We start from the raw sequence: 14363 nt of genomic DNA, 5'->3' as shown, positions 1-14363 counted from the left end.
GAGCTGAGACACTTCCTAGCCTAGAGAATAGACTTTCACCAACACTAAACAGTCTTTGTTTCGGTCATTAGCATGGGGTAGTTATGTTCATATAGGCCTACTGTAAATTTGGACCCCTCGCACGGCAGTGACATTTTTACACGTTCTCGACATGGCGTTGATAGTGATATGAGGACTGGACCAGGGCTAACGTTGAACATGGTCAAAATCTGTGGTGGAAAGTAACTAAGTACTTTCCAATGTCCAATACTTTTACTTCTACTCCACTACATCTCAGAGCCACAATTTGTACTTTTACTCCACTACAATTATTTGAAAACTTGAGTTGCTAGTTATTTGTAGATTTAAATTTTGATTATAAAACATACATCTACCACGTCAACCCTATATACATTTCGGCCATTTGAAAATAGCACATCTACAAGCTCACAATGTGTCGCAATGCAACGAATTGTGAGCTTGTAGATCGGCTATTTTCTAAATATTTTGAACACATTTGAATTTGTGAAATGGGATATTCTGCAATATGAGTACTTTTACTGTACAATTTGAACCCCATTCTTTTGTACTTTTACTTGAGTACATTTTTAATGCAGGACTTTTATTTGTAACGGAGTACATCTACATTGCAGTATTGATACTTTTACTTAAGTAAAACATTTGATAACTTTTTCCACCACTGGTAATAATAATACTATTAAGCGTACAATAATAAGATGATAAAGTTTTAAAATGGCTGCCGTGCTAAACTGTGCTGCTGGTTGGTCAGTCTGGAGGGGGAGGAGCCACAGGCGGATGGAGGCAGCAGGAGGCGGGGCATGCGGCGGCTCAGCATCAGCCTATGGGAGGGCACGGCCAGCAGCCCTCGCTCCGCCTCCTACGTCAGCTCGGACCAATCGGACGGCTCGGACGAGGAGATATGGACGGAGCTGCAGGAGCTACGGGAAAGGTGATTGGCTGCTGTGGAGTTAACGGTTTCATGACATTCATTTTCACTTATTTCATTTTTTCTATTGTATCTTTTATGACCTCAATTTCACCCGCAAAAAAACCCTGAACTTTGAGCATTCACTGGAATTTCTGTGGTCTGGGGTTTTCTCTGTGTTCTTAAGCCTTCTGAGGTGCAATGAAAACAGGCAAATCAGTGACATCTGCTGGCAGACTCTTATGACATATATGGAATTTGCAGGCTGTGACATCACAAACAGCAGGACAATCAGAGCACTTGTTTGAGCCAGAAAACCCCAGACCACAGAACATCTACTGAATGTTAAAAGTTCAGGTTGTGTGGGTGCAATTGAGCTCAGAAAACCTAAACATAATGTGACTGAGGGGCTTAAATTTTCGTTTTCAAATTGACATATTGGTTGTTCAGTTTGACCCACCAGTTTTGGAGATATGGCTTATAGAGTAATGTCTTGCAGAGAAACAGCGAGTTGAGAAAACAGGCTTGAAAGGTTCACTTCTGTGGTCTCTAACATTACACCTACAGTAGCTACATGTTTAAGCATTTATTTTATATTTTAATGTCTTCTGTGGACTCTAACATCACACCTAGCTACATGTTTAAGCATTTATTTCATATTTACATGTCTTCTGTGGACTCTAACATTGTCGATTTAAGCTCTGACACTTATTTCAGACAAGCTCTAGTATGTGAAGAGTCTGCCTGTGCTATTAACTGATTTTGGATGAAATATAAATACATTTAGTTTTGCTCCTCTGGTGAAAAGCTGGAGGTTGCACGATGGCAGGCTCTCAGTCAAATCTGGTCACAAAACCTTCATGTCCCAATCCCTGTAATCCATGCAGACCATGGACGTGTGCACACATAGACATCAAAGGGGGCTTCAGCCCCTGCCCTTTTACCCGTCTGTAAAGCAAGTTTACTTTTCCAGACCACGATTTACTATGGCGAAATAAATGCAAATGCCACTCCTTTCCATGCCATCCCATGCCGGAAACCACATTCAGGAGAATAGCATTTTTTTCCCCTTAGTCTTCTGAACTTTAACACAGTATTTTGCGTTGTTGTTTAGATTTGTTTAGATTTGTTTAGAAATCCATGTCGTACACACCGCATCTCCACTAGCTGGGGTTGCGGCCCCAAAAATAGCTGATCTACAAGCTCTCAACGCGTCGCAGCGCAACGCGTTGTAGATCAGCTATTTTTGTCCAAAAGTTCCCTCTTACGGGATTGCAGCTCCTGGCCTCTCTAACACTCTGTCCCTGACGCAGACACCAGTCGGAGGTGATCGCCCTGCAGGTGAAGCAGAAGAGAGAGATCGAGTCTCTGTACGAGAGGATGGGTAAGGCCCCGCCCCCGGGCATCGTGGCGCCCGCCGCCATGCTCAACAAGCGGCAGAGACGAGTGTCCAAGACGCTGTACAACTCGCCCCCGCTGCGCAGCATGCTGGCTCCCCCCGCAGGTAGGGAGCACACACTGCACTGCACATATTTCTGCAGGCAATACTCCAAACCATAGATATTTGAAAAATAGATGCCTCATTATAGATGCCGCTGCAGTTCGTTGGAGCCATGTGTGTTGACGGGAGGGTGGAAGAATTTACACTGGCACGCCAGTACCTTCTGGCGTGCCCGCAGCTTCTGCAGGGCTTTGCAAGGAATCTCATGGATTTTTTGCCCTCCCTTGAGCACATACGCGCCAGAGCCGAAAGGGGCGTCTGTCTACCTTTATATGTCTATGCTCCAAACAAACCCAATCTCTGTTCGTCCAGGGTGACACAATAAGAGATAAACGACATCAGAAGAACGTGCATGTTTCACGGACCAGCTTACAGCGTGGCTTCAATATAGGCATTTGTATGACATCAATACTATGATGTCAGACATGTCCATATTTGGACAAATAATCGGGCCAAGCTGCCTGTCGTCCGTTGACTTTCTGTATAAAATGAAGGCTCTAAAAAGTTCAACTACTAGAAAGGCAGCAGCATTATCCGACGTACCAAATGATCTTCCGTCTCGAGGACACGTTGAGTGTGCTGTATGGATCTCAGGACTCCAGTACACCCGTACGTCCATCTCTTACCATATAGTCTTGAGCTTGTGGTGTTCACAGCTCATGACCCACAGTGAAAGCGTGTTCACAGCTCATGACCCACGGTGAAAGGGTCACAGCCACAGCTATCGCGGCGGCAGGAGACGACGCCAGTGACGGGAGCGATGACGACGACTATGCTCCGGCGCTTTCTGTCCCAGAAGGCTTTGCGGCAGGCGTTTTCGTTGCTGACGGTCCGCGCGTCCGACCGCCGTCCCGTGGTGGCGTCTGCGGCGGCGTGCAGCTGCCGTGCCAAACGCCCGTCCCCGTTCCCCACCGATCGGCGCCGGGCATCAGGGACCGTCGGCAGTGCAGCCGGTCCACTGCACCCAACACAGCAGCAGCAGCAGTGCCACCACCAGGCACCGCCAGGACATGACGCTCATCCCAGGTCGACTCCACCAACCCTGGCACCAAATGAACCTCATCCCAGGACCTCTCCACCAACCCAGGCACCAAATGAACTTCATCCCAGGACCTCTCCACCAAACCATTCACCCAATCATCCCAGCTTCACCTCTCAAACTTGGGCAGTGAACAAGCCTCATCGTGGGGCACAATCTGGGACCGAGGTCTCCCCCGCGACCTCCTCCATATCTCCGGACCCTCATTGTCCTCCTCTGGAGGTGAACCCCCCTTCCGTGGGTTTCTACCGGCGGTTCAGGAACGTCTTCCGGCAGTACGGCAAGGTGGCGAGCGTCGTGCACGTGACCACGTCGTGCGCATGGTACGGCACCTTCTACTACGCGGCGCTCTGCGGCGTCAACCCCGTGCCACTGCTGGAGCTCCTGGGCGTCCCGGACGCCGTGGTGGGTCTCCTGAGGGGCTCTTCGGCCCACCTGCTCACTGCCTACACCCTGTACCACATCAGCACACCACTGCGCTACGCCCTCACCCTGGGAGCCACGCCGCTCACCGTCAGCTACCTGAGGAGGTGGGGCCTGATGGCCACGCCCCCCGCCGTCTTCCAAGGAGAACGGAGCGGGAAAACGGAGGAGGAGGAGGAGCGGACGGGAGGGATGTTTTCCGAGAGGACGACCAAGGAAAGACTCTCCAAGAAGATGGAGGAAACCAGAGATAAGCTGTCGAATAAGATGGAGGAAACCAGAGATAAGATGGAGGAAACCAGAGATAAGCTGTCGAATAAGATGGAGGAAACCAGAGATAAGCTGTCGGATAAACTGCAGGGAATTGAATATCACGTTGACCTCGTCTCTGGGGGAACGTCGTTTTTCAGAAAGGAAACCGATTAAGCGAATACAATTTACAGGCATCGCTTGGCTGTGAAAAAAATAATTAATCCACAAGCTTAGGTGGTTTAGGCGTCTAGTACGGATGCCTCTCTAGCATCCCACTGGGAGGAGACCCCCCGGGGGAAGACCAAGGACCACACTGGCCCAAGGAAATCTTCGGGATCCCCCAGGAGGAAGCTGCTAATGTTGCTGTGGTGAATGAAGGCTAGAAATATCTCCTGACTCTGGATAAGCGGTTGAAGATGGATGGATGGATGGATATCTCAATATCTCTCAAAATGAGTGCGTTTGTTTCTAAACTATAGGGGAGTGTGACCTGTCTGTCAATGTACTGTAGACAGTAGGCAGTCCTGCACGCTGTCTTCACCTACATTAAACAATCAAGGTACCCAAAGTCGCTTTACAAAACAGAAGTAAAAACAATTTAATTGGAAAATAAACTAGTTAAAAGGTTAAAAGCTAGAAATCAAAAGTGGAACATAACAAGGTTATGTAGGGAAAGCCAGTCTGAAAAGGTGGGTTTTGAGTGTGCTTTTGAACATTTAGAGAGGTAGAGGGGAGGGCTGGTTATTGAGGGCCTTGTATGTGTTATGGTGAGTCAATTCTGAACTTGACTGGAGTTGATGGAGGATGGGTGTGTGTGGTCCCTGGATCGGGTTCTGGTGAGCAGGCGGGCGGCGGAGTTTTGAACATACTGTAGTTTTTTGAGAACCTTGGTTGACTCTCAGCTATATGTTTCAGTCAGTTGGATCCAAACATTGTTCTGTTTATTTAAAAAACGCTTTCTACTACTAAGCTGTACCCGATTCCTAGAACTAACTATAAATCATCTCATTGATTCATGTCCGAGAGGCACAGAATCATAAATCTAATATTTTTGGGAAAAAGTGTTTGTCCCAATTAACTGCCAATCAAAGGGACTACTGCCCAATCACAGCACATCTTCATAACAGTGAATCACATCACTAATTGATTGATTGATTTAATACTTTATTAACAGTTTGCATAACACATCCCAGTAAAGTACAGTTTCAAGACAAGGTCTGTTATTAGAGGATTTATAACCCAATAAAGCACTGTGGCTCGTTTCCATGGAGGTCCTTCAAATTAAATTAATCTGAAAATGTAATGACGTACTAATATACAGTACTATGCAAAAACATCATACAAAAATCACACATGTGTGAAGTGAGGGGCGCTCTTATAATTATACATCTTTATACATCATCTCGTGATCAACTGAATTCATGTGATTGGTTAGCCGATTTGCTCTTCTGCATATGACGTAAATGTTCCCGTCATTGTCAATGGAATTTAATGTTTGTGTTGCCACAAATGTACGTCTCATTTGGCGGACATTTGACCCGTTTTCTCCTTTCATTGTCAATGGCAAATATTGAGACGTGTGGGGACAAAAGCTGTATATAGGAGGGGCTAGTGCATGCCCATCAAAAATCACACTTGTGTGACGCGAGGGGTGCCTCACTCCATTGGTATTTTGATTGCGCCACATGACGTTTACGGCTCTAAACTAACTTTAAAAGTCCATAGACTTGGGGCTGCCACTCTGTTTTTTTTAAAGTGCTCTGAACAAAGGAGTTTTTGTCGCATGTCTGAGCCGATGGTCGTCACATTATTGCCACAGAAATGCCACAAAAACAAAACAAAGTGGGTATTAATTCAAGGCCTCATGGGGTGTGATGTTGATGAGTCTATTTTTGAGTGGCGCTAGCCTCTATACAGGTTTAATGTTTGTCTTTAGTTCAATTTACGTCATCTTTATTGTTTCAGTATATTTTTTATCCCACGATTTTTGTAACCCATTTTTCACTCCTGTGTCAATTATCTAATGTGATCCTGGGCTCTACACACCCTCCACCAACCTAGTCCCCATTTATGGGGGACAAGGGGAGAGCAACGGACTTGAATTCATGCTTCCTTCATGCCTGAGTGTCCAAGTTGCTCCTTTACACCTGACAGGGGGGAGTTTCCCTGGTTGGAACACGTTATTCCAACCAGTTCCTTTCCCCTCCATCAGGCGCCCCGGCTGGCCAGGGGGAGGCAGTTTTAGTGACCAGGATTACTGCATGTTTTTTGTGAGGGTACCTACCCTAGGGGACACGGGGAGAACATGCAAACTTTCTGTGTGGAGTCATCTTTATTGTTAATGGTGTTTAATGTTTGTGTTTGCACCGTTTGTTAGACTTTAATATATTAGCGCCCCTCACTTCACACGGGTGTGATTTTTTGGGGGGTTGAAATTAATTAGTTAGTTAGTTAGTTAGTTAGATGCTGCGACAGTGAGGTCTAGCCAACACCAACTCAGGATTCCTGGATCGCTGACCTCCACAAATTCAGGTTCTTGAGCTCTGCAGTGTTGTCAGCCAAGCTGTCGCGCCGCAACATGTCTACATAGGTGGTACGCTTCTTTCTCCTCCTGGCTTTGCCCTGGGTTGGCTCCCATAGAGTCAATTTACTTGCCTCAAGTTCTGGGGGCCTGACGCAGTGCCCTGCCAGCCTCATCCTTCTCTCTCTGACTTTGTCCACGTGACACCTATTGCCATTCGTAGCATTCTTGTGTAGACTCCATCCAAGGGTTTTTCCTGTTGTACTGTGAGGGTCCATGTCTCGTCTCGGCCCCATACAGCAGTACTGACTCCACAGTAGCTATGAACAGCCGCCTCTTAAGGTCTTCTCTCATGTCTGATTTCCACACTCTCCTCATCCCGTGCAAGGCTTTCCAGGCAAGTGCTCTCCAAACCTTCAGATCCTGTTCAGTTGAGGCAGTCCAGGCCCCGAGGAGGTACTTGAAGTCCTCGACTCGCTCGAGCACCGTCCCGTCTGCAGTGGCAATGGTTTTGTCCTCGGTGTTGACTGTCATTACCTTTGTTTTCTTTTATTGAGCTTGAGGCCGATCTTCCTGCACTCCTTTTCTACTGCCAGAAGTAGCTCCCTTCCTTTCTCCACTGTATTCTTTAAGTAGAGGAGGAAAGTTGCTCATGAACACAGGGGTTGATTCATGATTTATTTATGCCTGTGAAAAATGCATCTCCTGAGGCTAAACTGTGAAACCTTTTGAATTAAATCAGGCAGACTTTGATACTGTCAATTTCTAACTGTGTGAATGCTGGGTTGTGCTTTAAGTACAGGATACTGTGAGGACTCTTTTGAGCGAAACTTTTGTTGTTGTAGGTTTTCTACATAGTGTATAGGCTATTTCTTTAGGTGTATTCTGTATTGTGTTGCTCTTCTATTCCAGGTATTATGGGTATGTATTACCCTGTATTGTTCCTGCTTACTCTAAAACACTCTGGATTAAGAGCTTACATTGTAAATTGTCTATTCCAGGTATTATGGTAAACATTGTGTTGCTCTTATATTCCAGGTATTATGGTAAACATTGTGTTGCTCTTCTATTCCAGGTATTATGGTAAACATTGCGTTGCTCTTCTTTTACAGGTATTATGCGGAAATACAGTGGAAGCAGCAGTGGATCTCAGGAGAGACACAAAGTGACCTTTGCCCCCGAATACAGTGTGATGGTGAGAAACTGAGAACGCTACGCTATGCTTCGCTATGCTACAATACACAATAATACACAGAACACTACACCAGTAACACACCTGAGGGCGAGAAGCGACCTCGCCCTTCGCAGGTGACAGCAGACTGCTGGACGAGCACTGGCGCTTTGGCATGGGGGGTAAGATCTTAATTTCTAGAGGGCACGGTGGCACAGTTGGTAGTGCTGTCCCCTCACAGCTAGAAGGTCCTGGGTTCGATTCCCGCTCGGGGAGCTGTGGGTGCTGGCGGCGTGTTTCCTCCTCCACGTCATCAGTGCCCATACCCGAAGGCGGGGTTGGCGAAAGGGCCTTTCTGTGTGGAGTTTGCATGTTCTCCCCGTGTCCCCTAGGGTAGGTACCCTCACAAAAACATGCAGTAATCCTGGTCTCTAAACTGGCCAGCCGGGGCGCCTGATGGAGGGGAAAGGAACTGGTTGGAATAACCAGTTCCTTCCACGCGCTACGTCCAACCAGGGAAACTCCCCCCCTGTCAGGTGTAAAGGAGCAACTTGGACACTCAGGCATGAAGGAAGCATGAGTTCAAGTCCGTTGCTCTCCCCAGGTTGGCGGAGGGTGTGTAGAGCCCAGGATCACATTAGATAATTGACACAGGGGTGAAAAATGGGTTACAAAATCGTGGGATAAAAATTACAGAAAAAAAAAAGATCTTAATTTCTGGGCCTGTTGAGAACACTAGTTTTCACCGGCTGCCGGGCGCGGCTGCACTAATAACTTTGGGGCAGGCCGGTCTAGAGTTTAAAGGAGCATTCAGTGATTCAAGTGATTTGGAAAAAAACCCAGTCCGCACCAGTAACAAGATGTGCACATGCACACGCTCTACAGTGGCGGGACACTCAACAGGCCAACAGCACAAACACAAAGGCCCGCCCCCGCTCGATCATGATTGGCGGAAGGCCCCTCTCTATCCTGATTGGATGAAGGCTGGGCCACCGAGCCAAAAACGAAACCTAAGGGTTTTGTTCTACCCCAGGGTTTAACTGGGGACAGGGATGAACTCCTTATATGGTCAGCACACTCTATAGTAGGGAGGATTATCACAACAAGTGAAATCACTGAATATACCTTTAAATTTAAGAGGAAGGACGGATGAGGAAGGATCAACATATGGAATGGCAGAACAGGTCAGCTCCATATATGGAGATCTAAGGGTTTGAGGTCAGATGTAGAGTTGTTGGCCAATGTTGATGACATCAGGGATCTTGTACTGTCCAATTATGAATGGACGAGATTATGATCAAGATTGGGGATGTATTAGGTGATCTGGACATGTGCTCTCATCAGGGAGAGAGGAGAGGGAACTGTCTATAGATAAGGTCTCTAAGCACATTCCGTGGGGCAATAAATGAGCTGCATGCAACTCCAGTGGGGTTGGGTTGTAGGCTACCTTCCTGTAGAGTGTGGGGTGTTTTACGATGCCTACAGGGGAAGGGGTGCTACACACATGTTGATAGCAGGGGAGCAATGGATGAAGTATCATTTCAATTCCTGTAATGTGGGTCAATATTTGTTCTAAAGTCCATACTTAGATATTGGGTTACCAAAACACCTTTATAATAATATCTAAGGGTCTACCAGTTTAAGCTAGTCTGAGATACCAGCTAGGCACAGCACAGGAAGTGTGGTGGAAGTTGGCTGACAGGCATGGGCTTAGAACCATCTCAGGCAGATAAGGAGCAGTCTGGGCTTTCGATTGGCTGATAACTTTGCCAGGAGGTGTGACTCCAGTCAGGGCCTGCTGTATCCATGTGTGTAAATCAACAGTGGGGTAGATTCAAGGAGAAGATCATGAGAGCAACAGGCGAGAGGCCAATGGTGAATATACATATTAATGTGCATTTATAATAACATGTTGTGTTGTAATGTGTTTAGATTGTAACAGAGTATGTATTGTGCCTCTTGTTTTGTCTCCCAAATTCAGATTTAAAACCATAGAGGTAACATAGAGAAAACATAGGTAAACATGAGCATAGGTGATGCAAAGGTGGTAGTGTTGAACTAATCTAATACCAACAGCTAAGTTGTACCAGATCGAGAGAGCGAAGAATGGCTCTCAAGTGGCCGGTCTGGGCCAGCTTAGAATGTTTCAATGAGAGCTGAAATCCCAGCCGACAGATAGGATAGGAACAGGCTATTAGGCAAAGATCCGGGGTACTGTATCCACCTGTGTCAGCGGGAGGGGGAAACAAACAGTGTGTATGTATGAGTGTTTATGTGTAATAATGAGTGAATAAAACCTTATAAAAAGCATGCGTTTGTAAAGAGAAGCGATTATTGGAACATTTTAGTTCAGTCTATGCGTGTTGAATCTTAGTTAAAGTCTTGCCGGTTGCTGAGTCCGTCGGATACTCGGTTAATCTCCCGAAATCCGAACAGATCTCATAGGCTTAATATTGATCTCGTGATGTCACGTGCTCCATCGTAGTAGAGTGGCGACATTATTGTTGACTCCCATTGTAACAATGGAAGTGCTCATCCTATCTCACATTAATACAGAAATGTGCTGCATGCTTCTAAAAGGGTCAGAACGAGTGGAACATGACCCAATTGACCTTTCACCTTTTGACCCTTTCTCCTCCAGTGATTTGGGCGGCCTAGAGGTGAGAGAGGGGTCCGCGTGCTACCGACCTGACGACCGCCGTTTGGTTGGGAGAGAGGAGAGGAGAGGAGAGGGTAGGCAACTATACTGCAATATGACTTTGTTCACAACTCCGGCTGAGCCTGTCAGAACTGTGCACAACTTGACATCAAAGGGGTCTTCAGCCCCTGCACTTTTACCCATCTGTAAAAACAACAACAACAACAACAACAACAACAACAACAACGTCCCGGACGATGAATGCAGCTTTTACTATACGGTGAAGGAAGTATGAATGCCCCGCCATTCCTCTCCACGGCATACCCGAAGGCAGCAGTCAGGATTATAGCCATTTTTATTTTAGGAGGTTTAGTTCCGGACTATTGAGACATTCAGGAGGTGTTTTTGATTGATTGATTGATTGATTTAATACAAATAGTTTATTAGACATGAATGTTAAAACAGCAACAGAGTATACAGTCAAACGCTTAATTCCAAAAGTGAAATATTGCGGTCTTGTCTCCATGTAGGCCTATGCAATCAATTCATAGTAGTGTAGTGTATAGTCTAAATAACATTCAGGAGGTGTAGTTCCAGATTATGCACAGACTCACTTTAATGTTTTATAAATAATTATAGATCATTATTTTATATTATGTGTACACAACGCTTTATACAGTAGCCTATACCTATGGCTTCTGGTGCACTGGAATGTGTGTGTGTGTGTGTGTGTGTGTGTGTGTGTGTGTGTGTGTGTGTGTGTGTGTGTGTGTGTGTGTGTGTGTGTGTGTGTGTGTGTGTGTGTGTGTGTGTGTGTGTGTGTGCGTGTGCGTGCACGTGCGTCCGTCCCTGCGTGTGTGTGTGTGTGTGTGTGTGTGTGTTTGTGTGTGTGTGTGTGTGTGTTTGTGTGTGAGTGTGTGTGTGTGTGTGTGTGTGTGTGTGTGTGTGTGTGCGCGCACATGCGTGTTTGAGATAAGGTGGCTGCGTGTGGTGCTTGTAAGCTTTTAATGTAAATAATATCAACATTTATGACAGGATGTTTGGTAATGTACTCCAAATAAATCAACATGTATTTTATAATTTATTTAACTGTTTTATATTATATGACTTTGAAAAGCAGACAGAGATTATATTTGTATACCAGCAAATACATGATTTTTAGACAATCATTTTGGCTCTTTCATATCATATCAAGTGTTTAAATGAATTATTATTCATATTTTTTATGAAACGTGAGATTACATTAAGACTTATTATTTAAAACATTTTAATTATTAGAGCCATTCATTGGATGTTGTGAGTTTCATAACAATAAGAAGTGGAGAATTATTCAATGATACGAGTCAATACTAAAAGTTCTGCTGGATATTAATGTGACTATAGTGAAATCGCCATTAAAACCTACAACAACATATCAGTTTAAACTATTTTATTTTTATTTTTACACATTTAATGTTACAAAAACGTATTAACATAAGTCTTGTATTGACTTGGGGTCGCTCCCTGGCACAAACCATTTTCACATGGGGAATGGACCCTTAAGGCTCATACATAGTCTGGATTGTCGGTGGTGGGGTGACCACCAAACTACAACATGACATCTCGAGCCATGGTGAAGAGCAAACCACCGCCACCGCTCCAGCCCTTCTCTCTGTTTTTACTCACCACCGCTCAACGTTATTTCAGCTCCGGTGGTCAGCTCACCACCGGAGCGGTGCTCACCTCACCACCGAAAATCCAGACTATGAATAGGCCTTTACAGGTCTGTAACTCTGAGAGTGTAACACATGGAACCAAATGGACCCTTACAGGTCTGTAACTCTGAGAGTGTAACACATGGAACCAAATGGACCCTTTTAGGTCTGTAACTCTGAGAGTGTAATTAACACATGGAACCAAATGGACCCTTTATATGTCTGTGACTCTGAGAGTGTAACACATGGAACCAAATGGACCCTTATAGGTCTGTGACTCTGAGAGTGTAACACATGGAACCAAATGGACCCTTACAGGTCTGTAACTCTGAGAGTAACAAATGGAACCAAATGGACCCTTACAGGTCTGTAACTCTGAGAGTGTAACACATGGAACCAAATGGACCCTTACCGGTCTGTAACTCTGAGAGTGTAACACATGGAACGAAATGGACCCTTACAGGTCTGTAACTCTGAGAGTGTAAAACATGGAACCAAATGGACCCTTACAGGTCTGTAACTCTGAGAGTGTAACACATGGAACCAAATGGACCCTTACAGGTCTGTAACTCTGAGAGTGTACAAATGGAACGTTTTGCACTCATAGAGTTAGGGTTTTATAACGTAGATCGGGGCCCCAGACATAGAAAATGGGGGTCCTTCCTTCAAATGAAACACTGGTTTATATATAATAATTAATAATTGAGTGATAATGAATAATTATTCACCTCTAAGCACTGTGGGTGTGGTCTGCTGTCTCCGTTTCTGTTCTTGTTGCTTCTTTCCTTAATTCTAAGATAATTATTTTATTCTCATGTTTTCATTTCACTTTATTGCACTTTTTGCACATGATGGAGTTTTATTTCATTGATTGGATTTTCATGTAAAGCACTTTGCAACTCTAGTGTCACTGAGCGCTTCATAAATAAAGTTCATTGTTATAATTGTTTGTTTATCATCATTAGACATGTTGTATATAATCTTGCGTGCGTGCGTGCTTGCGTGCGTGCTGGAAGTCTTTGATTAAATTAAAGATCGAGACCCCCGTGAGGCGAGACATGGTAGATTATGTCTAGCAGTAAATTATAGATATCATGTTTATGGTAGGTTATGTCTGGCAGTAAATTATAGATATCATGTTTATGGTAGGTTATGTCTGGCAGTAAATTATACATATCATGTTTATGGTAGATTATGTCTATAGTAAATTATAAATATTATGTTTATGGTAGGTAATGTCTGGCAGTAAATTATAAATATCATGTTTATGGTAGGTTATGTCTAGCAGTAAATTATACATATCATGTTTATGGTAGGTTATATCTGGCAGTAAATTATAAATATGTTTATGGTAGGTTATGTCTAGCAGTAAATTATAAATATCATGTTTATGGTAGCTAGGTTATGTCTAGCAGTAAATACAAATATCATGTTTATGGTAGGTTATGTCTAGCAGTAAATTATAAATATGTTTATGGTAGGTTATGTCTAGCAGTAAATTATAAATATCATGTTTATGGTAGGTTATGTCTAGCAGTAAATTATAAATATCATGTTTATGGTAGGTTATGTCTAGCAGTAAATACAAATATCATGTTTATGGTAGGTTATGTCTAGCAGTAAATTATAAATATGTTTATGGTAGGTTATGTCTAGCAGTAAATACAAATATCATGTTTATGGTAGGTTATGTCTAGCAGTAAATTATAAATATCATGTTTATGGTAGGTTATGTCTAGCAGTAAATTATAAATATCATGTTTATGGTAGGTTACGTCTAGCAGTCATTAGAAAAACAACGAGCAGTCAAAGAGTTTGGAGAAGCACTGGTATTTATTTATTCCTTGTCTTCTGTAAATGAGGAATGAACAACACAGTCGATGTTCCTGAACACACTGGTGGGAAAAGATGAGGTCCCAAAAACCCAGTTAATTATTACGTTAATATTGTTCTCCGTTAGGGTGTAACGATAATAGGAACTGCATTGAAAAATCGATTTTGAAAACAGGCTATGTATCGTATTGAATCGTTTTGCTATGCTATTAACCCATTGTATCAATACTACATTTCTGTGCGTGGTATTTAGCAATTTTTGGAAGAAAAAAGAAAAGGTTTAATTACTAATTTAATGTATTTTAAATAGTTAATGTATCGATTTCAAATCATTGAATCGTATCGTATCGTATCAGATCACCATAA

General features: G+C 44.0%; 1 protein-coding gene across 1 annotated transcript in view; it reads left to right on the top strand.

The window, feature by feature from the left end:
- Positions 1 to 11222, top strand: part of LOC310869904 (uncharacterized protein) — a 53635-nt gene extending 42413 nt beyond the window's left edge. Inside the window, exons 19-22 of the mRNA XM_083780882.1 lie at positions 770 to 949; positions 2239 to 2429; positions 7774 to 7856; positions 10474 to 11222. Coding sequence (XP_083637008.1) covers positions 770 to 949; positions 2239 to 2429; positions 7774 to 7856; positions 10474 to 10476 — 457 coding nt within the window. The 3' untranslated portion in view covers positions 10477 to 11222. The remainder of the gene's footprint in view (positions 1 to 769; positions 950 to 2238; positions 2430 to 7773; positions 7857 to 10473) is intronic.
- The last annotated feature ends 3141 nt before the right edge of the window (positions 11223 to 14363 follow it).

Source organism: Protomyctophum parallelum (assembly GCF_964188405.1).
Source record: "Protomyctophum parallelum genome assembly, chromosome: 13".
In the NCBI taxonomy this organism is placed as follows: domain Eukaryota; kingdom Metazoa; phylum Chordata; class Actinopteri; order Myctophiformes; family Myctophidae; genus Protomyctophum; species Protomyctophum parallelum.
This window is presented reverse-complemented; position numbering and strand designations above follow the sequence as displayed.